General features: G+C 38.4%; 1 protein-coding gene and 1 pseudogene across 7 annotated transcripts in view; both read right to left on the minus strand.

Annotated features, from left to right (window-relative positions):
* Positions 1-342: 342 nt before the first annotated feature.
* Zc4h2 (zinc finger C4H2-type containing) overlaps positions 343-27,526 on the minus strand; it is a 51,484-nt gene continuing 24,300 nt past the window's right edge. For 4 of the 7 annotated variants that reach the window (XM_008844353.2, XM_008844351.3, XM_008844354.3 and 1 more), the window contains 4 exons: positions 6,511-6,682; positions 4,622-4,794; positions 2,912-3,074; positions 343-1,579 (listed from right to left, as the gene is read on the minus strand). In XM_008844353.2, the coding sequence (XP_008842575.1) occupies positions 1,466-1,579; positions 2,912-3,074; positions 4,622-4,794; positions 6,511-6,682 (622 nt within the window). In that variant the 3' untranslated portion in view covers positions 343-1,465. Of the gene's footprint in view, positions 1,580-2,911; positions 3,097-3,545; positions 3,559-4,621; positions 4,795-6,510; positions 6,692-27,526 lie in introns of those variants that run through there. The other 3 variants (XM_008844352.2, XM_017800945.1, XM_029568946.1) reach the window with 3 other exon arrangements.
* The window catches only part of LOC103743166, an 18,266-nt pseudogene continuing 1,893 nt past the window's right edge, over positions 11,154-27,526 (minus strand).

The raw sequence follows: 27,526 nt of genomic DNA on the forward strand, positions 1-27,526 counted from the left end.
AGCCGCCTCTCCATGGCAAACAGTGCTGACCTAAGTGTCAGTAGTGGCATCACCACATGGTATGGTACCAGGTGGCAGCTTCCTCTCAAGGAGGATATTGCTTATCTTATTTGGCTTACTACTTTTCTCTATATCATCCCTTTTTTCCACATTTTTCACCTGTTCCATTACTCCCATTATGGGTTTCTGATGGTCTTTTCTTTCTCTTAGCAATAGAGTCAATTATTTCTTATCCTCACAGTTCTCTTTCACCAGGCCACAGAGAGGCAGCTTCTAATCACCTCATCTAGAGTTTGGTATTTTGTTTTTATTATCCACTACACAGAAGACACTCAGTCAACATGTATTCCAATGGGTGAATGTTTATTTAAAAGGATTTATCCAGCCATAACACTTTTACTTTCAAAAAACAGAATAATCTCTAATGTTTTAAACACATATTGTAGTCAGTTAGAACTAAAGTTAAAGGAAAAAAGGATAAATACCCTCCTCTTCTCCCCAGCCAGAGACTGAGACTGGAGGCTAAAGTTTCTTCAATTAGTCAGCCACCATTTTCATCCCTTAAGTCATTTAAGAATGACTTGACTAAGAGTTCTAGCTTTGGTAGAGAAGTGGGTTCTGGGGTTTGGGGAGTTTAGTGCTTTTTCCCTGGGGAAGAAATGTCACCTACATAATCAGGAAAAACCAGCAGTTGTCCTAAGCTGAGGCTACCTTATACAAAACAGACTTGTAGCATGGGTCTGGATCCCTAATTAAATTTTGGGGAATGACTACTCATTTGCAAAGATTAGAAGTATGAGGGTAGGCCGAAAGATCTCAGGATTCCCCAGACACCCAGTCTGCTGCCTAAAAATATTAGTGTAACTGGAAGACTTGGGTGGAGATAATTAAACAACATGAGGTCCTCACAGATTAAAATAAAAAGGAACATTTGTCTAAGTTGCATCTGGACCTGAATCATGGGGGTTACAGAGCTATATGCATCCAGCCCTTTGGGAAGTCCAGCAAAAAAGTTGTCCCTTCAGAGCCTAAAGCAAAAGTAGAAGGAACAGGCCTTTTCTAATAGAAAGATATAGGAATCCTCCCGTCCTCAGACTCTGCAGCTTATTAGGCACCAGGCCTCAGGCACAAAAGAACAAGTCCATCTGGGCCTTTTACCCTTCACTCAGCTCCAAACAAGGGTGGTAGTTGAAATGTGAGTGGGAGAGAAGGGGTCATGAGACCCAGTCATTAGCACCTGAATTGCATCTCTTTTTAAACCAGAAATCCCAAGAACAGAAAGAAGTTACAGCAATGACAGAGGGGCTATTCTTCCACCAAATTAAATAGAAGACTTAGTGGAGGTGGGGAAGGGGGAAGGGTTGTTTTTTGTTCTTGTTTTTGTTTTTCTTTAACATCAGGACATTAATCACTCAGGCCACAGGGAGGGCTTATGATCAACGGAGCGTTCACAGTCACCTTCTCTTCATTCATCTTGCTTCCGTTTTGGCTTTTTGGGGTTCCTGGACCGACTCTTGGCTTTGCAAAGAGGGCATATAGGTGCATTTCTGTGAATTTGTTGGTGACATGACAAACAGGCCTGGTGGGGGTACACAGGATAAATGAAGTTAGTGGATGGATTCTTCTAAGCAATGACTGAGACTGTTGATACTCAGAGGTCCAGAAAACAATTGAGATTTTCCATGAGGAAGGAACAGTTATCAATAAGGTTCAAGTAGGAATCAGTGCTCTTGGAAGCCATAGAACACTGGAGTAAAGGACAAGGCAGAGAGGGATGTTGGAAAAAATGTGTGTAAGGCTTGGAAATAAAATAAGAATTGCACAGATATTCAGCATTATAGTTGAATATGTGTCTAACAGACTATCCATGTACATTTAATTTTCCTGGGCAAAATGAGTCAGAAAGCATTTTCTGTAAAGGACAAATTAGTAAATATTTAGACTTTTAAAAATATTTGTTATCATTATTATTATTGCTATCATTATTGTGTGTGTGTGTGTGTGTGTATGTGTGCAAGTGTGGGCATACACACATGTGGATGTCAAGAGAATAACTTTGGGGAGTCTTTACTCCCCCAGGACAACTTTTGGGAGTTGGTTCTGTCCTTCCACCATGGGATCCAGGGATCAAACTCAGATCATAAGACTTATATGGCAAGCACTTTTATCTGCTGAACCATCTGGCAGCCCATAAATATTTTAGACTTTTCACATTAAGTGGTCTCTGTTACAACTACTCAACTCTATTGTATGTTAAGATGCAATCTAAAAACTAGCAGCCATGCATGTGTATCAGTGCATCTCCAACAAAAGTGCATAACAAGTCAGACTCTGCCTATAGGTTATAGTTTATCAAACAGCTACCACAACAGAATGTCTCTCCATTTGGCTCTTTACTATGGACCAGACTTTCTGACGTGGTATTAATAAGCTATAAATAGTTTCTGCATGGTAGGGATATAAATTGATTCCATTGAAAAGAAAAGGTAACCATAAAGGTCACAGATTTATTCCCTATAGGACATAAATCATTTCAGTGTCAAAATTTCCAAATTTATTTCAACATTCCCTTCTTTTGTTAACCATGTAAACATTTGTTCCTTAATGTACCTGAAACCTGCCTTGTGATTCTCCTGGCTCTGTCACTAATGACACATGTCACTATATATTTGTATAAAGGCTGTATTTCTAACTTTTAGAAAACTGTACTTCAGCAGTGCCTGTCAAGATCCCTGTATTCTTATCTCTCTAGGAAAATGCAGGAAGAAAAGTAATGGATCTAACACAGCACCCTTTCCTCTATGTTCCATTCAAAGGCTGTTTAAGGAAGAACCCAAGTTAACTAAGCTACGGCCTCAGACTCTATGGTGGGATACTTTGCATCCTCCACATCCCTATCTAGCTCACTCACCTTCATAGGTGGAGGCTGCTGCCTGAAAGTGGCCGTCTGCCTTGTGTCTTGCTTCCTGGCCACTTGGAGTTGCTGGGCAGCAGCAGCAGCAGCAGCCAGAGATTCAGGTATGGGGGGCTCTTGAGGCTCGGTCTGCCATTCTGCTTTCTGCTTTTCAAAGTAACTATGGGGATGAAAGACAGTGGCTAGATCATTTTGAAAGCAAGAAGAAAATTGCCTTTCTTAAAGTCTCTGTCACAGAACAAAAAGTTGTACTCTGACCCACTCTAAAAGGTACTAAACTCACCACAGCACAAGGCTCTTTTCCCTTGATACCAGACACATTAGCTAGGAATGGTAGATATTTTGTCTCTTGACAACAGACCCAGATGATCAAGAAATATCAGGGCCAGCAAGGTCCTCGAAAGATGTTTAAACCTATCCTCTATTCCACTGTCACTTGAAATGTTCTTATTAAGTATTTACATGCCTATGTTTATATAGTTCTAGGAACAGAAAACTCACTACTTTCACAGAAAACCAGCTGTGCTTTTAGGAAATGGCTCCTTCTGTTGCCCTAAACTGTCTGCCTTTAAAGTGACCCTAGTTCTTAATTCTAGGTCGGGATTAAAGACTGGGCTAGGTCCTGGAGAACATGAAAGCTTAACCTCTTTATTGTTTTCAAAGCATTGTGGATACTCCTATAGACTCCTACGTGGCCTCCTAACAATAAAAGAACTGCTGGAGGTATCAACAGTCCTGATTTTAAGTTATACCACAAAGCTATAGTAATAAAAACAGCATGGTACTTTCATAAAAATAAACACATTAATCAATGGAAAAGAAGTGAGCACCTGGATATAAGTTCTTGCATCTATGGCAACTTGATTTTTGAAGAAAAAAAGAAGGCAAAAATTGCACACTGGACAAAAGGCAGCATCTTTATTTGACAAGTAGTGGTAGTCAAACTAGATAGCTATCTGTAAAAGAATGAAATTAGACACCTAACTCTCACTTTGCATAAAACTCAACTGTAAACTGATAAAGATCTCAAAATAAGACTTGATACCCTGACGCTGATAGAGGAGATAGTAGAGTATACGCTGGAACTTACAGGCACAGAAAAGGACTTTCTGAACATGTCCTTTCTTTCTATCATGTGGGTGTCAGGGATTGAACTCAGGTCCTCAGGCTTGGTGGCAAGTGTCTTTATCAGCTGAGCCATGCTGCTGGTCCATAGGTGAAATCTTTTAAAAAGTATTTTTTAATTTTTATTTTATGTGTATGCATGTATTGCCTGCGTGTATATAAGTACACCTGTAGTGTGCAATGTTCACAGAGATCAGAAGACGGCATCAGACACTCTGGAACTGGAGTTACAGACAGTTACTAGCTGCCATATATGTACTTGGATTTGAACCTGGGTTTTCTGCAAAAATAGTCAGTACTCTTAACTGTGAGTCATCTCTCCAGCCCCAGGTAAAATTCTTATATTGTGAAAATCACATAAAGACCATTTTTCTTATACAACACAAAAGAAAGACCTTCCCAGAGCATGCAATTATTACCATTGACAGGCTTAAGAAGAGAACTATATATGCTTAAAGGCTAGGCTTTGTGTGTATATTCATGGCTACTCCCTCCCCCACACACTTCTCTCTCCCTCCCTACCTTCCTGCCTCCTCCCCCCTCTCTCCGTTATATTGTGGGGTCAAAGGGCATGCAGCTTACTCCAAAGAGAGTTTCTCTTCCTCTTCACATAAGTCAGGAAGCCTCTGCAAGCCCAAAGTCATGCGCAGGGCATCCACATGTTCCTTCAGTGGCTTATACTCATCATGAAGTCGCCGGGTAGACTCTAGAAGCTTGTTTAAGTCATTCTCAGACTGTTTAATGGTGTTTTCCATCTGAACAATAGAGTAGGGTAAAAACAGAAAAGATCCCAAAGTTCTCAAACAAGCTTTTTAACTGAATAGATACAGTAGACTCCAGAGGCTGACCTGTCTACATTCAAGTTCTCAGTCTGCATGTCCTTTCTACATGACTCTGCTCAAGCCTCAATGTTTTCATCTCTATAACAGTAAAAGTTTAATAGTGCATATTTCATGCAGTCTTAGTGAAGATTCAGTGATCAAATTCATACAGAGTGAAACCTCAAGAAATGGTAGTTTTTAAATAATGGCATCTCATGTCTGAAATGGCCTTTATAGTCCATTGAGTTCACCCTCCCCCACCATTTTAGAGGTTGGTAAGTTGAAGTCCAGGGAAAAGAAAGTATTTCCTCAGGGAAATACTTCTTTGGGACAAAACCTACATAAAAATTGAAGATTTGCATCTCTCAGGACTGTGACTTTTTTCCTAGGACAATTGTTCCCAAACTGTGGTTGACGCATCGTCATCAGCAGGAGCAGCAGCAGTAGAGCAACAGCAGCATTCGGAAACAGAATTATATTCTCAGGCCCTAACCTCACATACGGAACTAGAAACTCGAGAGTGAAGTCTAACAGTTTGAATTCTAATAGGCTTTCCAGGTGACCCTGATACTCTAGCCTGAGATATACTGGCTAGATTCTCAGTCCCTTGGTTACAAACATGTTAGCTGGTAGCAGAGCTGGCAGTGAGCCATAAGACCCAACATATCTTGTTCTTTAACTCAGAAAATCCCAAGGACCTATTGTGCAGGCCTCACTTATATTTTCTTTAAGATGCTAGGCCTGAGAATATCTAGAAATAAGTAATCACACAAAAATGAGTTTCTCAGGGCTGTAGAGATGGCTCAGCAGATAAGAACACTGTTCTTTCAGAAGACCTGGATTTGAATCCCAGCACCCATATGGCAGCTAACTACTGTCCGTAACTCCAGTCCCAGGGGATCTGACAGCCTCTTCTGTCCTCCACAGGCATTGCATGACATGGGTGCACTTACCTACATTCAGGCAATACACGCATACACATAAAATTAAAAAATAATAATAAATAAAATTTTAAAAAACTGAGTTTCTCAAGAATAGAAACAGCTCCATCACAAGTGAATTTTAAAAAAAGATACTGTCATATGCTCTGAGGACTGGAAAGGACCACACAGGTAAATACCTCCAACTTCCTTCCTGTTAAAGGAATCAATACAGTAGTCCAGAATTTCCATGAATAATTCCTCAAAGAGGAATGCTTGTCATCTTAGCATTCTATTTCCCATGATCCAAGAGGTTTCAAAGAAGAGTCTAATGAGAGAGCCCCACTTTGTTAAGCAGACAGAGATATTTGTTTGGTCTGTTGAGTGCTTCAGCTATTCCCAAGAGGCAGGCACCTGATCCACCAGCCCTCAGTTACTTCTTAACATGTAAACTTCCAAAATGAGAGGATGTCAGGACTAAAAGATTCCTTGGAAGATGGTAAGTCTTTTTCAGAGCACAGGGAGTAAAAAACTTGATTCAGAAATAAAGGACTTGTTCAGTGATGGACCCAGAGCGGGTCTTAGAATTCCTGGACTTTTCTACTCTATGATTGGTTGATACCTGCTCCAACAGACTGGCTACAGCCACTTCTCAAGGAAAAGTCACAGCATTCCCTATGACCTCTTCTCAATGGGCCCAGAGAGAGGCTCCAGGCAATCTGCCACATACCACATTGATGTCAGCATGGATCAGTCGGAGTTCCTCCACATGGGCCATCTTCTCCTGTAGCAGGAGGTCCATTTCCTGTTTGTATTCTTTCAAGTGCCTCTCTTCTGACTCCAGTGCCTCAAACTCAGCCTTCAAACGGGCCTTGATCTTCTCCATCTGCAGGGTCTTGTTCCTGAAATTTCTCAAGAGTAGGAAACAGGCCAGTAGGAGAATGAAGGAAGATAGAGATGGGAAACAGAGTTAGGACTTTCTTTCCAACCAATCTTTATAAATCCTCTTCTTGAAGTCAGAGACAGCCAGAAACCACCTCAAGGAAAGATAGCACATGCTTTTTAAAGACAAAAGCTCAGTAGGCCCCAAATAAAGTTAACTTTCTTGTCTCTGGACATTTGCAAAAGGGATTTAAGGGAGAACATCAGTGTGTGGTATTTACTGGATGTGGGCCAGAGATGTTGAAGAGCCTCTTAATGCAAAGGAAAGTCTCATACCACAATGTACTCTCCTCAAAGACAGCAACAGGGACATTTTGAGGAATTTTAGAGAGGTGATATCCAGTAAACTTTCTGCAGTGACTGAAATATTTTCCATGTGTTGTTTCCAAAACAATAGCACATGTATCTGCTAACAAGTGAAATGTACCTGCTATACTTGAGGGACTTAATTATAAATTTTATTAAGTTTTAATGAGTTTAACCTTATAAAACACAAGTGGTAAATCACTTTCAGATAATACAGCATAGCTAAATAAATTTATTTGGCTAAAATAAAATAAGATATCTTTGTTAAGTTGTTTATGTTAGGTAAAGTGATGCAAAAGTAACTATCATACCTATACATTATACTCTACTCTACATTACCTTTGAGGCAGGCTACCAGGCTTATGAAGACCTCTAGTATGGCTGTTGACCTGCCTTATAGAAGATAGTGATTTTTATTGGTGACTATTTATTTATACCTCTTCCCATCTAGACTTTTATTCTCCTCCTCTTCTAGATTATATACAGAACATCTGAAACTTGGCCTACCTCTACTCCAGTTTTAGAGATGGGAAACTAACATTCAGAGTAAGTGGCATCTCATCCTGATTCATATAACCACTTAAGGCAGTCTTGGGCCAAGAATCCATTTCTGTAGGTAGAGACATATCATGAGAGAAGTATACACTTTAAACCTGGTTATACATCCTGGTTCTGCCCTTTACTATGTTTTTCCTTTGGATAATAATAACAATTACAATTATATTTGGCAATAGTTAATGAGTGCCTACTAAGTACCAAACATAGAAGGTTTACATGTATGCATATATTCATTGAACAGCTTTCCTCTGTCAGTGAGAATAACGAGACAGAGGAGAGCAGTCCAAGCAGTAAGATCAGCTTGAAAGCTGCAGAGCAGAAAGTCATGACACATCAAGGGAACAAGAAAAAAAAAAGGTCAGTATGGATAGATCATCTACTGATGGGGGAGAGGGGCCTAGATGAATCTAGGGAGGTTAGCAGATATCAGAACACACAGCTAGCCTTTTATCCTCAGAGGAAGAGGGACTCTTAAAATTTTAAGCATCAGAAAAGTGACATGATCTGATTATCTTACTTCTCTCAGCTTTGTGTTCCTCAGTAGTAACATGTAAATAACAACACCTACTTTACAGGTCATGTAGTAAGGATTAAATGAGCTAACGTGTAAACATCCCAAGTTATGTGGCACATGATGAGCAGGGAACAAATGATAGTGTTCTTGTCTCTCCCAACTCTGCCTAATACTTCAGCTATGATTATTTCCTTCACCACAGTGGTCCAGACTTTGTTACAAAGAACTTACAATATGCAGAATATGTTATATATGTGCAGGCAGGCATATTGGTTACTAAGACTAAAATAGACATTACTATCATACACTGCCTTACAGGCTAAATATAAATAATAGCAGACTATGAAGCCAAGAAAAGCCTTCCTAATTTATAATCAATTAAATGAAGATGACACCAGAAATGTATTTCCCACTGGTTCTCAGTAGAACTCAGCCTAGACCTACCCCTGCTTGGGGAAGCATCTTTTATCTACAACTCCCCAATCCATGTCTATTGATTTCAGAACACCAACTGGCAAGGCAAGAGACATTTCAATTTCCAGATTAAATTAAAAAAAAAAACCTAAGGTAGAGTCACAGTTAAGTGCTGCATGGACTTGAATAAATAAAAGGCACGAAGCCTCCCTTAAAGCTCCAGTAGCTCAGTGGCATTTTCTCTCTCTCTGGGGAGAAGGCCTGTGATCAGAAAGATGGCATCCTCATACTCTGGCTATGCACACACTATAGCTGCAATGCCTACATTCGTTCAATGTGCTTTGAAGCATTGTAATTGCTACTATAGCAAGGATAAAATGTTTCACATTTGGGGGTAATTTTAAATGAGCTTTTGTTTTGAATTATGATGTCATCTTTTTAATTACAGCTTCTATACATTTGTTGCTGATATATAAAATATAATTGACTTGGTATCCTTTAACTTCATTGAGCTAATTCACTACGTCTAGGAGATTTCATTAAAATTTGGGATGTAAAAAGATTCCTTGAGATGTCTTATGTAGATAATTATACCACGTGCAAATAAATACAATTTTACATATTTTTCTTTTTATATTTATTTTTATTTTGTGTATGCATGTATTGCCTACGTGTAGGTAAGTGCATCCGTGTCATGCAATGCCTGCGGAGGTCAGAGAAGGCTGTTGGATCCTCTGGGACTGGAGTTGCGGACAGTTGTTAGCTGCCATGTGGGTGCTGTGATTCGAACCCTGGTCTTATGCAAGAACAACCAGTGTTCTTAACTGCTGAGCCATCTCTCCAGCCCCAACTTTACATATTTTTCACCAGCATAGCTTTTACTTACTTTCTTGCCTAGAATTTCTAGGGAAATACTGAATATCAGTGTTGAGTGTGGGTATCCTTGCTTTTGTCACTCTTTGAGGGATAGCATTCATTATTTCACAATTAAGTATAACATAGGGTATGCATCAATACCATTATTAAACTGAAGAACTTCCCCTCTATACCTAGTTTTCTATATTTTCATCATAAATGTGTGGTGAATTCTGTCAAGTGTTTTTACATGAATCAATTAACATATCCAGTGATTTTTTTTTCTTCGAAACTTTCATTTGCTACAATGCCATCTGCTTGTTTTTCTATTTCCTGACTTTTTATCTGCATAAGAAGACCATCTTTATTCACCACTTCTCTCCACCTTTCCAACTTCTGGAAGCTGGAAGCTCTTGTTCTATAGCTCAGGATGTGGTGTAAGTATCAATTAACTGACACCTCGAGGCTCACATTTGGCAGGACTCTCATATTTATGTATACAACGAAATAAGGTTTTTCTGTTAATCCAGTTTGTCAGTTTAATTTGTAGTCCAGTCAAAGACTTTAAAAGGATTGAGTCTAGTCCTTTAAAAAAGACTAATTTTTAACCTTCAGCAGCAGCAGAAAGGGTGAGGTTAAAGACTTCTTCAAACACTAAAATAGCTCTAACCTCTTTTATAAAGTTTACCTCATGTATTATTCACTCATTAAGCTATTTATTGGACACATCTTTTATACAACATCAGCTATTAAGTCTGAAAAAAATTATAGAGGCTCATAAAGTTTACAAAAAGGAGCTAGATGCTCATATAAATACGGTTTAAGATGAACAAAACAACTAGAAAATAAAGCTTGTCAGGGTTGAGGGTATAGCTCAGTGGGAGGTAGCGTGCTTGCCTAGCATGCATGAAACCCCGTGTTCAGTACCCAGCACTGCAAAAATGATACTTAAGTTTGCTGATGTGAGAGGTAGTAATTTGTCAGTACCAAATCATTACCATTCGGGAAATACTGTCTATGGCTGTATCCCCTGAATACACCCCATGTCTTAAGTGACAAGTGATCTAGCATTTTCATCCTGTCACCGCTCCCCATAATCTAATGTAGGACCCCACAGCAAATATGACAAAGGGCAGAGGCATCAGGGCTGGTGGAACGAGTAGTTGTAGATAATTACCCACACAGACTTGTTTAGACCATTTGCTGTTGGTGCTGCCTCAGTTTACCTGAAGTTACTACATACCTAACAGGCTACAAATAACTTGCTTGAAAAGGAAGACTCTGCCTTCCAAGTCTTGCCTGAACCTTTAGTCCTTCCAAATGGGACTGGAAAGGGGCAAATAGAGAACAATGTGAGCGTGGCCCTAGCAGGGACTGCAAGCACATGAAGAGGCCATGAAAATCTATCCATATAAATCAACCCAAATGATCTAAATTTACACAAGGGTAAAGCTTTCCACCTAAGTACCCAAATGTCAAACCAATTCCTACTGTCTCCTTGGTCCCATAAAATTCAAGACACTACTATACAAGAACCTGTATTCATTCCAGTAATTAGCTGAAAACAGTTTAAGAGGATTTTGGATTCAAAGCCATCAGAGTACCAATCTAAAAATGATTTTTGTAAACATGTTTTGATAAAGGCCATAGAAACTCTTGCCACATTGTCCAAATGCCTAATGGAAAGACTTCTGATGAGGCCAAACAGGTCACATAAACCAAAAGAATATCTTAGAAATAAAGCCAATATGACTAAATCCAAAACAGACCACATGAAGTACCTCATGTACAATACAAACCTAGTTTAATAAATAAAGGAAACAGGTGCCCGTACTCTGGGAGAATATTTAGTTCCTGATGCCTTGTTCATAGCCTTCTCTGAGACTCCACTGCCACTTCCACCTGGGCAAGTCTATTGGTGAGACCATGGAGTTTGTAGCCGTCTTGTCGTACTAATGCCACTGTGCCCGGCTGTACCCCAACACCAACTGGCACATGACAGATGAGTTCATGCTCATGAGGGTCGTATTTGTCACCGATGGGTGTCATCTTTTCTAGGCCATGCTTGGAAAACACGCTTTTCAGCTTTGCCTCTAAAAGAGACAGCCCACGGAAGACTTTCTCTAGAGTGAGCTTGTGGTCTTCAGCTTCTGCTCCTTCTGAAAAGCACTCAGTGGTCTTCTCCAAAACGTCGGCCACCTCCACCAAGTCCTTACAGAAGCTCTGGATTCCAAATATTTTGGCGTCCTCCACACATCTCTGGGTTCGTCTCCTTATGTTTTCACAATCAGCTACAGCTCTCTGGTATCTCAGCTGCTCTCTGACGCGGCCCGTGAGGTCAGGAGGCGCTGCAGCCGCCGGGCCGCCACCAGCGACCGCGCGGCCATGTTCCTAAGCCGAGACCGACACAGCGCACCACAGATTGATTTTTTTTAAAACTAATTAGCTGGCCTCACATCTTTGAAATAAACTCCTCTTGGTTGTGGTGTATACTTATTTTTCACATTGCAGAACCCTATCTGCTAATATTTTGAGAAAGAATTGTGCATCTCTATTCATGAAGAGTACGAGTACTTATTCCTCTTATCTTACAATGTCTCTGCCTATTATTACCTGGATAATAAGAACTACAGGAGATGAAATAGTATGGTTTACACTGGTACTATCTAAAAGACTATAAAATATTCGTGTTCATTCTTTTTTAAGTGTTTATAAGACTTCTTCAGTCTAATAAGACTTCGTTTTGTTTTTTACAAATTGAAGATTTGTGGCCAAACTCTGTCGAGTAAGTCTACTGCCACGATTTTCCTAATATCATATCCTCACTTCTTTTTGTTACATTTTAAAAAGTTGTGCAATATTTCAAACATTTTATTGTTGAATCTGAGATCTCTTATCTTTGATGTTATGGTTATATTTGTTTGGGGTGTATAAACTATGCTCGTATAAGACAGCACATTTCATTAATATATGCTGTGTATGTTTAGGCTGTTCCATCAACTAGCTGTTCCCCTATCTTTCTCCATCTTCTCAGGCCTCCCTATTCCCTGAGACATAACACTACTTGTTTAGGCCAGTTAATAACACAATCTGGTATCTAAGTGTTCAAGAGAAAGGAAGAGTCATATGGCTCTCATTTTAAATCAAAACTGCTACTCCACTGAACCATAGTGAAACTGTCTTTCTACTGAACTGGAGAAAGTTTTAGTGGTCTGGTTAGATGTTCAAAGCTAACACATCATTCTGTTAAGCCAATGTCTAATTCAGAGCAAGGCTTTAAGTCACAATTCTACAGAGGCTGAGAAAGACAAGAAGTTTCTGAAGAAAAATTTGACATGAGTAGAGGCTGCTTCATGAGACTTAAAGAAGCCATTTCAGTAACATAAACATGCAAGATGAAAGAGCAAGTGCTGATGTAGAAGCTGCAGCAAGTAAGCCAAATCTAGCTAAGATGATAGATAGAAGGAGCCACACACCAAACTACACAATTTTGATATACGTAAGACAGACTTCCATTGGAAGAAGATGCCTGCTAGGACTCTCATAAAGAGAAGTCAAAGTTTTGTTTCAAATAACAGGTTGACTCACTTGCTATGGACTAAAACAGCTAGTGTCATAAGTGAAAGTCAGTGCTCATTCACCATTCCAGATATCTTAAGCTTTTAATAATTGTACTAAATTGGCTCTACCTCTACTCCAAAAGTGGAACAGCAAAGCTTTAGCATTAGTATATCTGTTTATTGAATATGTTTACTGAGTATTTTAGCCTGTTGTTGAAAACCACAGCTGACAAAAAAGATTTTCAAAATATTACTGCTTATTGACAATGCACCCAAGAGCATTGTTGGAGACCTAAATAAAGTTAATGTTCACAACTCTGCTAACATATCCATTGGATCAAGGAGCAGTTTAAAGTCTTACATTTTGAGAAATATATTTCATAAGGTAATAAATGTCATAGACAGTGATTCCTCTAATGGACCCTAGCAAAGTAAATTCTACATCTTTTACAATTTCCCATTATGGATGTCATAAAGAACATTATTAACTCACCCCCCATGCTGCTTTTCCTCCTAGTCTCTGTCCCAGTATGTTTTCTCTTCAGTCCAACCCCTCCTCAAGTTACCCCCTAAGTCTCAACCCCAGCAAGGAGCCACACCCATAGGCACATTGCTAAGTCCTCTCAGTCCTTTTCCCCATGCCACTTGTCCTGATATTTAGCCCCAGGAGTACAGCATGGGTAAGTTTCATTGTCCCCAATACACACACACACACACACACACACACACACACACACACGGTAATGCCTGCCTCAGAACTTTGCACAAGTATCTTCCTACAAGGTCTTCAGTGTTTAGACACCTTGCCCCACTGCATGTCCTGGGACCCAACTCAAACAGTCACATACATGGCCACTAAGACCCCAGCACTGAACTGGAATCACCTCTGCATCTCCACTCACAAATCAATAATGAGCATTCAAAATACTGAGCTTCAAGCATTTCCTACCTGATCTGAAACCTACCAAGTTATGGTAATACCAAAAATAGAATGAAACTCTCACTTAGAACAGATGAGTGAGAAACTTACATCAAGGAAACACAAATGGTTGAATGAAATAACAAATGCAATTTAGAATATGAAAAGATTACAACAAAGAGCTAGAAGTCCTAAAGAAAACACATACTAAAATGAAGGTGAAATTGAAAAACTCAACAACCCAATTAAAAATACTCAGTGAAAACCCTTACCAACAGATTGGATCATGTACAAGACAAAGTATCAGGCCTTGAATATAAGGTAGAGGAATTGAATTACTCAATCAAAGAAAATAAGCTCTTTAAAACTCATTTAAAAAATAGGCAAGAAATTTAAGATGAAAAGAAAAGACCAAATCTATAAATTATGGGCATAGAAGAAGTAAAATCATTCAAGGTCAAAATTAGACCACAGAATGGGTCACAAAATAAACCTCAACAAACACAGGAAAAATGAAATAACTTCTCGTAACCTATCTGATCACAATGAAGTAAAGCTCAAAAGCAAAAGCAAAAGAATCTTTAGAAATTACACAAAGTCATGAAGCTTAAACAACACACTACTGAATGAATCCCAGCACCCACATGGCAGGTAACAACTGTCCATAACCCCAGTTCCAGGGGATCCGACAGACTCTTCTGTCTTCCACAAGCATTGCACGACACGGGTGCACTTACCTACATGCAGACAATACACACATACACATAAAATAAAAATAACAAATAAAATATTTTTTAAATATTAAAATAAAACTAAATAAAATGAAAATATACTCAAACCTTTGGGATAAACAAAAAACAATCCTAAAACAGGCGTTTATTGAACTAAGTTCCTTCATTAAAAAAAATCAGAAAGTGTACAAATAAATAACTTAAGAACAAACCAAACCCCAAACCAGGAGACTGGAAGAAGTAATTAAAATAGAGGAATAAATTAATGAAATATAAACAAACAATATCAACAAAAACTAATACAATGAATCGATAAAACTAAAAGCTGGTTCTTTGAAAAGATAAACAATATTGACTAACCCCTAACTTATTTAACCAAAAAAAAGAGAGAAGACCCAAATTATTAAAATTAGAGATTAACAGGGAGATATCACAACAGACACCAAAAATATTCAGAAAACCATAATGGAATACTGTAAGAAATTACACTGATTTGTAAAAGATAAAAGAAATGAATGAGGTCCATGCCTGCCTTGGACCCACACAGGCTCCAATTTACTCTGCCTTGGATCTCTGGACTAGCTTCCTAACCCAGACTAGCTAAACACTCCAGCACAGATTGCTACGTTCTTCCTCAGGTACTCCCCCCAAACCCATCTTCCCTGGCTCCTGACCAACTGGACAGATATTCCCACCCAAGACTCTGTTAAGTCACATCCTGCCCACTCACTGTGTCTCTATTACATTCCTCATGCATACCATCAACCTGTCTCCTGCTAGCCTTGGACCCCAGCGGGCTCCAATTCCTCCACCTGAGATCTCTGGACTTGCTTCTTAACCGAGACTGACTTAACTCCCTAGCATAAACTCCAACTGGCTCCTGATCTGTCTGACACAAACTAGTCCTCCTACTAACCTAAGCAGCCTACCTACGACTGTATCCCACCATCCACCCAGACTGGTCTACTACCCTGCAAGAATCTGAAACATGCACCAATTTATTTTCCATACCTGAACAAAAATCAGCCAAGCTATCAAAACCATACAAACTGAACCAAAATTAAATAGAGTAAAGGCAAGAAGAAGTTCTTACTGGACACATAACCAATAAAGAACATCTGTATGCCAAATGGAAGCTCAAAAACAAAAATAATATGAAAAACCAAGAGAATATGTCCCCAACAAAACCCCACTACTCCTACAGAAGTGCACTACAATGGGAACCACCCTGAGGAACCCCAGGACACAGAATTTAAAAGAACGATCATAAACATGATCAAAGAACTTCAAGAAAACAGGAAAACAACTAAAGGAACTAACAGGAAAGGCATAAACTTATGATGGAAACCCAAGAATATGCAAATATATGGTTTAATGAAATATCAAAAATAATTCATGACTTTAAAAATGAATTCACAAAAGAGATAGAAATAGTGAAGAAAATTCAAATAGAGATGAACATGGGACAGGAAAACTCAGTAGACCAATTGGAAACAACAGGAGAAAGCCAAAGAAGCAGAATGAATGAAATGGAAAACAGAATATCAAGAATGGATGAAAAAGTTGAAGAGCTGGACTCTTTAAGCAAGGACTATGAAAAAAACCCCACAGGAATGGAATACACAAGAAATACAGGAAAACATGAAAAGACCAAATCCAGGATTTATGGGCATACAAAGGAGGAGAATCTCAGATCAATGGCATTGAGTAGATCTTCAACAGGATTATAGAAGAAAACTTCCCTAAATTAAGGAAAGATATAACTATAGAGATTCAAGAAGCACAGAGAACACCATTAAGGCATGATCAGAACAGAAAGTCCCTACAACATATCATAGTGAAAACATTAAATGGATAGAACAAAGAGAGAGTACTGAAAGCTGCTAGAGAAAAACAAAAAGTTACATATAAAGGAAAACCCATCAGAATTACAGTTGACTTTTCAGTGCAAACTATGAAAGCCAGAAGAGCCTGGACCAAAGTATTCCCAGTTTTAAACGACCATGGATGTCAACCCTGAACACTTTATCTAGCAAAACTATCTATCATGATCAATGGGGAATGGAAAATTTTTCATGACACAAAGAGCCTGAAAGAATTCATGTCCGCCAAATCAGTCCTACAGAGAATACTCAAAGCAATACAAAGCACTGAAGACAGGCATGAGTATACACCTGAGAGGCTAAAGAAAGAAAACAAAGGTATAAAACAGAAACACAATATAGGGCCACAAATACAAGGAAGTGAAAATAACAGTAGCCAATACACATTTCTCAATAATAACACTAAATACCGATGGCCTCATTGTCCCTGTCAAAAGACACAGGCTAGTGGAAGGGATCAAGAAAGAAAATGCATCCTTTTCTTGTCTTCAAGAAATTCATTTCACTTTCAAGGACAGACACTACCTTAGGGTGAAAGGATGAAAAGAAAATATTCCAAGAAAATGACTCTAAGAAGCAAGCAGGTGTTGCAATTCTAATATCTGACAAAGTAGACTTCAAGTTAAAACTAATCAAAAGAACAAAGAGATTTACTTCATTCTAATCAAAGGAACAATTGATCAAGAAGATATTACAATCATGAACATATATGCACCAAACTCTAGAGCACCCAATTTCATCAAAACTGTACTCCAGGACTATAAAACACAGATTAACCCCAACTCATTAATAGTAAGTGACTTTCATACCCCACTATCTTCAATACACAGGTCAACTGGACAAAGACTAAACAGAGAGACATCTGAATTAAATGACATTTTACATGAAATGTACCTAACAGATATGTACAGAATATTCCACCCAAGCACCAAAGAATACACTCTCCACTCAGAAGCCCACGCACATTTTTCTAAAATTGACCACATTCTTGGACACAAATAAAAGCTCAACAAATACAGAAAAAATTGAAATAATTCACTGCATTCTATCAAACCACAGTCCAATAAAGTTTATAATCAACAGCAAAAGAACTCTAGTAACTACATGAACTCATGGAGATTAAACAGCACACTCCTGAATGATGAATGGGTCAAAGAAGAAATTAATAAAGAAGTAAAAGTTTTCCTGGAACTAAATGAAAATGAAAATAAAACACACAAAACCTCTGGGACACCTTAAAAGCAGTCCCAAGAGAGACGTTTATAGGTCTTAGTACCAACATTAAAAAATCAGAAAGACTACATAAAAATGACTTAACAATATAACTCAAGACTTTGGAAAGGAAAGAACAAACCAACCCTAAACCTAGTAGATGAGATGAAATACCAAAAATCAGAGCAGAAATTAATGAACTAGAACAACAAAAAAAAACACACACACAAAAAAATCAATGAATCTAAGAGCTGTTTTCTTGAAAGGTTAATCAATACAGACAGACCCTTAGCCCAGTTGACAAAAAGAAGAAAAGAACAATCACAAATCAACAAAATTAGATACAAAAGGGGAAACAACATAACAGACATACAACATACAACATAACATAACACACACACACACACACACACACACACACACAAATCTTGAACATTGTAAGGGAATAATTTAAAAATCTCTACTCGATTAAATTCGAAAATCTAAAAGAAAAGGATGAATTTCTAAAATCATGTACACCAACAAAGTTAAAGCAAGAAGATATCCACAGCTTAAATAGACCCATAACAAATAAGGAAATTGAAGCAGTAATACAAAACCTCCCCACTAAAAATGCCAGATGGATTCACAGCAGAATTATACCAGACATTCATAGATCTACAACCAATACTACCTAAATTATTTAAAAAGATAGAAACAGAGGGAACACTAGAATACTCTTTCTATGAAGCCAGTATCAATCTAATAACAAGGGAAAGATACAACAAATAAAGAAAACTATAGACCCATATCCTTAATGAACATAGATGCAAGGTACTCAACAAAATACTTGCAAACTGCATACAGACACACACCAAGAAGATCATCCACCAAGATAAAGTCAGCTTTATTCCAGAGATGTAGGGATGGTTCAATATAATACATAAGTCAATAAATGTAAGAAAACATATAAATGGACTTAAAGACAAAAATCACATGGTTATCTCAATAGATGCAGAAAATATCTTTGACAAAATCCAACACACATTTATGTTAAAAGTCCTAGAAGGAATTGGTCTGAGGGAACATACCTTAACATAATTAAAGCTATATACAACAAACCCATAGCCAACATCATTGTAAATGGAGAAAACCTGGAAACATTCCCATTAAAATCAGGAACCAGACAAGGATGTCCACTATCTCCACTCCTTTTCAATATAGTTCTTGAAATGCTTGCAAGAGAAATAAGACAAGAGAAGGAAATTAAAGGGTACTAACTGGAAAAGAAGATGTCAAATTATCTCAATTTACAGGCAGTATGATATTAAACATAAGAGATACCAAAAATTCCACTATAAAACTGCTAGAAATGATTAATACTGTCATCAAAATGGCACATAAAAATAACAACTTGCAAAAATCAGTAGTCCTTATATATACCAATAACAAGCAATCAGAAAAAGCACTCAAGGAAACCATTCTGTTCACAATAACCTCAAAAAATATTTAGGAATAAACCTAACCAAAGACACTAAAGATGTCTACAATGAAAACTTCAATTCTTAAAGAAAGGGATATCAGAAGACACCAGGAAGTGGAAAAACCTACCATGCTCATGCATTGGTAGAATCAATATTGTAAAAATGACCATCTTACCAAAAGCCATCTATATATCAATCAAAATACCCTTGACAGAGCTTGAAAATAAAATCATCCTAAAATTCATATAGAATTACAAAGCAAGCTTGGGCAAAAGGAAAATGCTGGGGCCGAGGGCATCCCCATACCAGATCTCAGATTATATTACAGACCTACAGTTATAAAAATCCACACAGTATTGGCACAAATGTAGACATGCGGATCAATGGAACACAACAAAAGACCCAAACATGAGTACATGCATTTTCTGTAACCTAATATTTGATAAAGGTGCCAAGAACAGACAGTAGAGGAAAGACAACATCTTCCAACAAATAGTGCTGGCAAACTTGGATTTCTACCTGAAGTAGAATGAAATTGGACCCCTATCTTTCACACTGCACAAAAGTCAACTCCGAATGGGTCAAAGACCTCAATATAAAACCTGAAACTGTGGAACTGCTAGAAGAAAACATAGGGAGTACCCTCTAAGATGTAGGAATAGAAGAGGACTTTCTAAATTGAACATCAGTTGCTCAGGCATTAAAGTTACCAATCAATAGGAGGGAGCTCCTTAAAGTACAAAGCAAAAGAACCAACCAAGGAAGGGAAGAGGAAACCCACTGAGTGGGAGAAAATCTTTAGCAGCTACACATTGGACAGAGGATTAATATTCAGAATATATAAAGAACTTCAAAAAAAAAAAACCAAAGAAACAAGAAAATAAATGACACAATAAAAAGATAGGCTATAGACCTGAACAGAAAGCTCTCAAATGATGAAATAAAAATGACTAAGAAACACTTTAAAAAGTGCTCAAAATCCTTAGCAATTAGAGAAATGAAGATAAAACCACTTTAAGATTCTATCTTACCCCAGTCAGATGGGCTAAAGTCAAGAGCATGAAAGGCACAAAATCCTGGCAGGGATGTAGAGAAAGGGGAATGCTCATTTACTGCTGATGGGAATGTAAACTCATGCAACCACTATGGAAAGCAGTGTGGAAAATTATCAAAAAACTAAAAATGACCTACCATATGATCCAGTTATACCACTCCTTGGCATATACCCAAAGAATCCATCATACTGTAGAGATAATTGTACACCCATATTTTTTGCTGCTGTGTTCACAATAGCTAAGAAATGGAAACAACCTAATATCACTCAACTGATGAATGGATAATGAAAATGTGATTCATTTACACAGTGGAGTTCTACTCAGCAGTAAGAAAGATGAAATTATGACATTTGCAAGTAAATGAATGGAACTAGAGAGTGTTATACTAAGTGAAGTAACACAAATGCAGAAAAAGAAGCCATATATGTTCTCCCTCATTTGCAGATCAAAGCACCAATCCCTTATATGTGAGTATATAGCCTGGTGTAATACCAAGAGCCAAGAAAATGGAAAGTAAACACAAAAGTAAAGGAAAAGAACAAAACCAAAAGAAGGGGATAGCAGGAAACAGAATGAATGTTCTCCCTCATTTGCGGATTGTAGCACCAATCTTTTATATGTGAGTGTATAAATTCTGATGTAATACAGGAGGCAGGAAGATCGAAAGGGTATAGAGAGGTAAAGGAAAAGAAAAAACCTGAAAGAGGGGGATAGTAGATGGTTGCCAGGTGGTAGGTGGGGAAAGTAAGAGCATTTGGTGGGGAGGAGAGGAGGGAGGAACATATAAGGGGCCATAATGTAGGTGGGGGGGAAGTCAGGAGGAGGGGAGATTGTGAGAGGCGAGTGTTATTGGGGGAAGGTGGGGATAATGGGGGTGCTGGGACTGGGAAGGGAGTTAAAATGGGAGAAAAAAAGAGTAAAGATCAATGAATTTTAGGGCCTAGGGAACACAGAAAGAAATGTGATGCCCCTGAAACACCATGAGGAATGGGCATATAGTGTCTAAACATTAATGCATATATATATATATACCAAGGAGTTGTTTGACAAGGAACAGAGTGCTAGACAGAAGAGACATCCCTTTGATTGGTTGGTCCAGGAGATTCTCAAAATAACACAGGCTATTGGAAAGTTCCTACTTATCTCCCTGAACTAGTATATAAGACCCCACTGCAAAAGACAGGACATACTTTGGATATAGGACTTGGAGCAATGGAGCAGGAGCTGATTTGGGAGCCTTCTACCTGAATTTTGGCTCTCATAACTGCCTCAGGAGAAAACCAATCCATACTCCAATCAAGCCTTAAAGCCTAATAACCATAATGACTGGCATAGCAAACTACCTCTATTGGTGCAGTAGTGACACTGTTATTTGGGGAGTAATCAACAGCTATCTAATTGGACTTAAATTCCTCTCAGTGGGAGTGAACTCATGGATGGCACTGTAAACTCAACCAAATACACATGGCTAGAGAGGACATAGATCCTAGGGAATACCCTATCTCTGTCATACCCCTAGACAAATGAAATTTATTACCATATGCTAAATCTGGACCTTTATATTTACAGACAAGCATACCACAAAGTAGCTTATTTTTTGCAATAGATGGTTACTGCAGAATTCCAAAACTGGTCAGACACAGAGAATAAACATCTTAGAGATGCCCAGTCCTAGGTGACATAGTTGAACCTCTATACCTAAGGTTCATGAAACATAGTGGAATGAGGGGTAGAGAGAAAACCAAAACATCCCTCAACTCTCACCAATGAAGCTTCCTTATATAATAGAGTGTAATATACACAGAAGGCCACAACTGGCCAATTATTAAGGAATAAGAGACTGCACAGTGTATATCCCTGGATAGGACTCCTATATTGAACCTCACCCACCCATGGCTCAGGGACCATTGTGCAAAAGGGAATGGAAAAATGGTAAGAGCCAAGGCTAGTTCATGAACACAGGGAAGCTTGCACATGTGAACTTGTGTAAATGGTGGCATCAAGCACAGGACTCATGCCAACTCAATTAAACAAAGGCCCAGAGGGGAGGAGAGAAATGGATGACAGGCCAGCTCTAGTCTGGGAACTATTGGAGACTGATTGCTACTGGGAGAGGGAGAGTATGCCTTATTTACTATCTCTAGATGGGCTGACTAGACTCCAGTGGATGAATTTGCACTGAAGGACATCTGGATACAAATGCTTGACTGGATAAGAATTAACATGAATGGCAGAATAAATGAAGTCAGGTGGAGGATTTGAGGTATGGATGGGGGAAGGGGTCTAAATTTGATTAAGAACTGTTGTATGAAATTACAAAAGCTCAATAAAAAAATTTAAAAACAGCTAAAAAAGAGAAATGGATGAATTTCTATATACATTCAAACCTGGAAAGTTAAATCAAGAAGAGAACAGGAATTTAAACAGACTCATAATAAGCAAGGAGAATGAAATAGAGCTAAAACATCTCCTGACTTTAAAAAGCCCTCATCCAGATGATTTCACTGAAGGATTTTACCAGACATTTAAAAATCTACATTCAATACTTCTCAAATAATTACACAAAATGGAAACTGAAGGGGGCACTTTAAAATTCCATCATATCTCTAGACAAATGAAATTTCTTACTGTATGCTACATATGGATATTTAATATTTACAGAGAAGTATACTGCATACCACTCATCAAAGTAGCTTCTTTTTGCAACAGATGGAGACTACTACAGAGCTCTACAACTGGTCACATATAGAGAATATATATTTGAGAGATGCCCAGCCCAAAGTGACACATCTACAGTAGAACATCTACAAATAAGGTTCATGGAACATAGCAGAAAAGGTGGTAGAGTGAATACTAACACATCTCTTAACTCTCACCAGCAAAGCTTCCTCATAGAACAGAGTGCAGTGCACACGGAAGTTCACAACTGGTCAAATTTTAGAGGATAAGAGATTGCAGACTGCTCATCCTTGCATAGGACTTTTATATTAAACCTCACCCACCCATGGCTCAGGAACCATTGCAGAAGAGGGAGCAAAGAGCTAAGGTTAGTTCATGAACATAAGGAAGCAGTTTTCTAGGCCTCTGGGAACTAGCTCATATGAATTTACAGCAACAGTGGTGATAGCATGCACAAGATTCATGCTGACTCAATCAGACTAAAACCCAATATAGAACGGGGAAAATGGGCAACAGGCCTCAACTTTGGCCAAGGAACTATTGGCAACTGATTACTGTGGGGTGAGGGAGAACTGATCTTCATTAAGGGAGTGACTCTAAATAGGCTGACCAGACTCCAGTGGATGAACTTGCAACGAGGGATATCTGGGTACAAATGCTTTACTAGTTAGGCCTCAACATGTAACACAGAATACATGAAAATAGATGGGGCTAATATGGGGGCATGCAAATGGGGGAAGGCGGTCTAAATTTGATTAAGATCTTTTATATGAAATGCACATAAACTCAATAAAATATGCATAAAAAGGCTATATATGACAAACCCATAGTCAACATCATTCTAAATAGAGAAAAACTTGAAGTGTTCCCATTAAAACCAAGAACAAAACATGACTGTCTATTATCCTCACTCCTTGGAACCCGAGCTAGAGCAATAAAACAAGAGAATAAATTAAAGGGGTACTAATAGGAAAAGAAGCCAAATTATCCCTATTTGCAGATACTACACATATACGATCCCAAAAATTCCACCAGAAAACTTGTAAAAATGATCAACACTTTCAGCAATGTGGTTAGATACAAAATCAGCTTAGATAAATCACTAATCTTTTTAATTGTTGTTTTGAGACAGGGTCTCATTAGCTCTTGCTGACCTGGGACTTGTTATATAGGCCAAACTGGCCTCACACTCACAATAGCTTTTTATAGAACAATAACAAGCATGCTGAGAAAGAGATTATTGAAACACTCCAATTCACAATAGCCTCAAAGAAATCTAGGAATAAACCTAATCAATAAGAGGAAAGACCTCTAGAATGAAAATAAATCTCTGAAAAAAAAGGGATTGAAGAAGACATTAGAAGATGGAAAGACTTGCCATGCTCATGAATTGTTAGTCTTAATATTGGGAAAATGGCCTACCAAAAGTAATCTACATAATTAATACAGTCTCAAATCAAAATTGCCATGACATTCTTCTCAAAAATAGGAAAAAAAATATTCAAATTTGTATGGAAGCTTAAAAGATCCTGGATAACCACAGCAATACTGAGCAAAATGATTAATGCTGGAGGGATCATTAAACCTGATTGCAAGCTATATTACAGAGTTACAGCAGTAAAAAGAGTATGGTACTGGCACAAAACAGACACGTAGACCAATGGAACAGAAAAAAACTACCCCACATGGGGGGAATGATGCTTTCCTCAGAAGCCATGAACTATCAAACAACAAGCCCAGTGCCAAGTGTGGGAAACTCCCCCTTCCTACTGATGGTCACAGATGTACAAGAGATCTCCAAAAGAATATAGGCTATTGCTCTATCTCTTAGTCGCCTGTCAGAACTCAAGGGTAGGATTCTATTGCTAAAGACACCACATACTTAAGTCATAGGACTTGGAGAAATCAAGCTGGCAATCGCCTGGAAGTCTCCTCTCAGATAGCCAGCATTCATAGGGCTGGAAAGTACTATATAGAATTTAAGACCCACTCAATAGAAGGGCACTCGTGCCTACAAGAAACCATGAAGAAGTCATAGATCCTAGAAGAGTACCAATGACTATCATTTTGATAAATTGGCATAGTTTGCAACCGCCTTCTAAATACTTATACTCGTAGATTAATGCTGCTTTCATCCTTGGTCAGGGAAGCTTTTTGCAGCGAATGGTGGTTAAAAGAGACTACAATTGGTAAAAGTGAAGTGACTAAGTGGCTGATGAATGCTCATCCCCAAATGTGACATTTATGTCACACACCCTTCCCCAAGGCTCAGAGAACATTGTGAAAGAGAGGTAGAAAAACTGTATGACCTAGAGGACTAGGAGTACTGCCCCAAAACAGTACCTTCTGGAAATGGCAGGGATGTTGCACCAATGAACTCTCAATAGCTCTGGCTGCCTTCAAAATATCTGCATAAGATCAAACCAGTCAACATTCCAGATGGTCAGGGAGGGGCATAATGAAGTGGGGCATAAGATCCACTTCTATTTGAGGAGCTACAATGTTGTTGATGACTATTGAGGGAGAGTCACTTTTCTTAAGAGGTATGGCCCCTGGCAGGTAGTTCATGCTCCAGTTGTCAGCCCTATAACCATGTACTTATAGGCAACATTAATTGGATTCAGTAGGTTTTTTAAAAGATGAAAGAAGAGGATATGAAGTTGATAAGTAGATGGGGGGTGACACAGGAGGGGTTGAAATGTCAGAATGAGGGGTGGATATGATCAACATGAAATGTATTCAAGTATGAAATTCTCAAAGAATAAAAATTGAACATTACTAATTCACAGTTCACAATATCAACATTAACAGGAGTTTGGAAGACATTCAAACCTGTGGATGATTGAATGGTTCCGAGACTTTAGTAAAAGATATAACTGCAAATGTGGAAGAAAGAGCAGGAGAACCAGATTTAGAAATGGAGCTTGAAGATATTATTGAATTGCTTCAGTCTCATGAGAAAACTTTAAAGGATGAGCTTTTATGGATGAACAAAAAGTATTTTCTTTTTTAAAAATGTGGTATCATTTTTATTTTTATTTTATGTGTATGCATGTATTGCCTGTATGTATGTAAGTGCACCCATGTCATGCAATGCCCATGGAGGACAGAAGAGGGTGTTGACTCCTCTACATCTGGAGTTTCAGATGGTTGTTAGCTGCCACATGGGTGCTGGGATTTGAACCCTGGTCTTCTGTAAGAACAGCCACTGCTATTAAGCGCTGAACCCCATTTTTTAAATTTAAAAGAACCCACATTGATTTTGGGGTAGTTTTTAAACCAATTAAAAATGAGCTCAATAATACATTAGGCACACAAAACTGTCTCACTATTTTAATTGCCCTTAAGAATTTTTTCTTCACTTAAGCTGCTTGAATGTAACATGTGCAATTAAAATTGCTAAACTGACAAACTAGAACCCAACATAGAACTGGGGAAATGGGTAAGAAGCCCCCTCAGCCTTTGCTGAGGAAGTGCTGGCAGTTCACTGCTTGGTGAGGGAGAGTTGGTTTTCTTTAAGGGGGTGACACTAGGTAGGCTGACCAGGCTCCAGTGGATGAACTCACACCAAGGAATATCTGGGTACACAAACTTAACTCAATAGGTCTTAATATACATGATAGAATGCATGAAATCTGGTGGTGGAGTACTGTGGGGACATGAAGAGAGGGGAGGGGGTCTAAATATGCTCACAATATAGTGTATGAAAGACACATCAATTTAATAAAATATATGCTGAAAATTTCAAATGTCATATAATTTTTTAAAATAAAATTGAACTTATATAATTTACTTTGTTTTTTATAAGACTATTCATGCATAAAAATATGTTTGGAGAAAATGCTTATATCATTGCAAATTTTCTCTAAAATACATAACAAAATTTTCTCAAAATATTCATCAAATAGTTCATATTTCTAAAATCTTCTAAAAGATATTTTCTTGAGCTGGAGTGTACTCTAGTAAAGATGCTGTGAACACGGTTGAAATGACAGCAAAAGATTTAGAAAATTACAGTAACTTAAGTGATAACAGTAGCAGAGTTTGCAACATTGCAAATTTTCTCTAAAATACATAACAAAATTTTCTCAAAATATTCATCAAATAGTTCATATTTCTAAAATCTTCTAAAAGATATTTTCTTGAGCTGGAGTGTACTCTAGTAAAGATGCTGTGAACACGGTTGAAATGACAGCAAAAGATTTAGAAAATTACAGTAACTTAAGTGATAACAGTAGCAGAGTTTGCAAGGAAGGATTCCAATTTTGAAAGTTTTGCAAGGCCTTCATCTCCAGTGGTGTGGGTGACCTCAGCACAATCAGGCTTTCATCTCTGGCAGAGGCAGGGAGCTTGGCAGGACCAGACTCTAGCTCCAGGGGACCTGGACAGCACCATGAAGATGGGCCTCTGGTAACTATGGTACCATGTGGAGCTGCTGGAGCAGGTTCTGAGCTCCTCGGCATCTGAGCATGAATACAAACTCATCAGATAGACAGACTTCCTCTCCCACTAGAGGCTCCATACTCTGCCATCTCTGTCACTGTCCACTGTGTTGTCAGCACCCTCATCCATTCCCCCCTGTCTGCCCTTCTGGTAAATCTAGTCAGCCAGAGGTCCCTGTTCCAGGAGGGTCAGCTGTTCCTCATCTACGGCAA

Source organism: Nannospalax galili, unplaced genomic scaffold, assembly GCF_000622305.1.
Source record: "Nannospalax galili isolate Female #2095 unplaced genomic scaffold, S.galili_v1.0 scaffold280, whole genome shotgun sequence".
NCBI lineage: Eukaryota > Metazoa > Chordata > Mammalia > Rodentia > Spalacidae > Nannospalax > Nannospalax galili.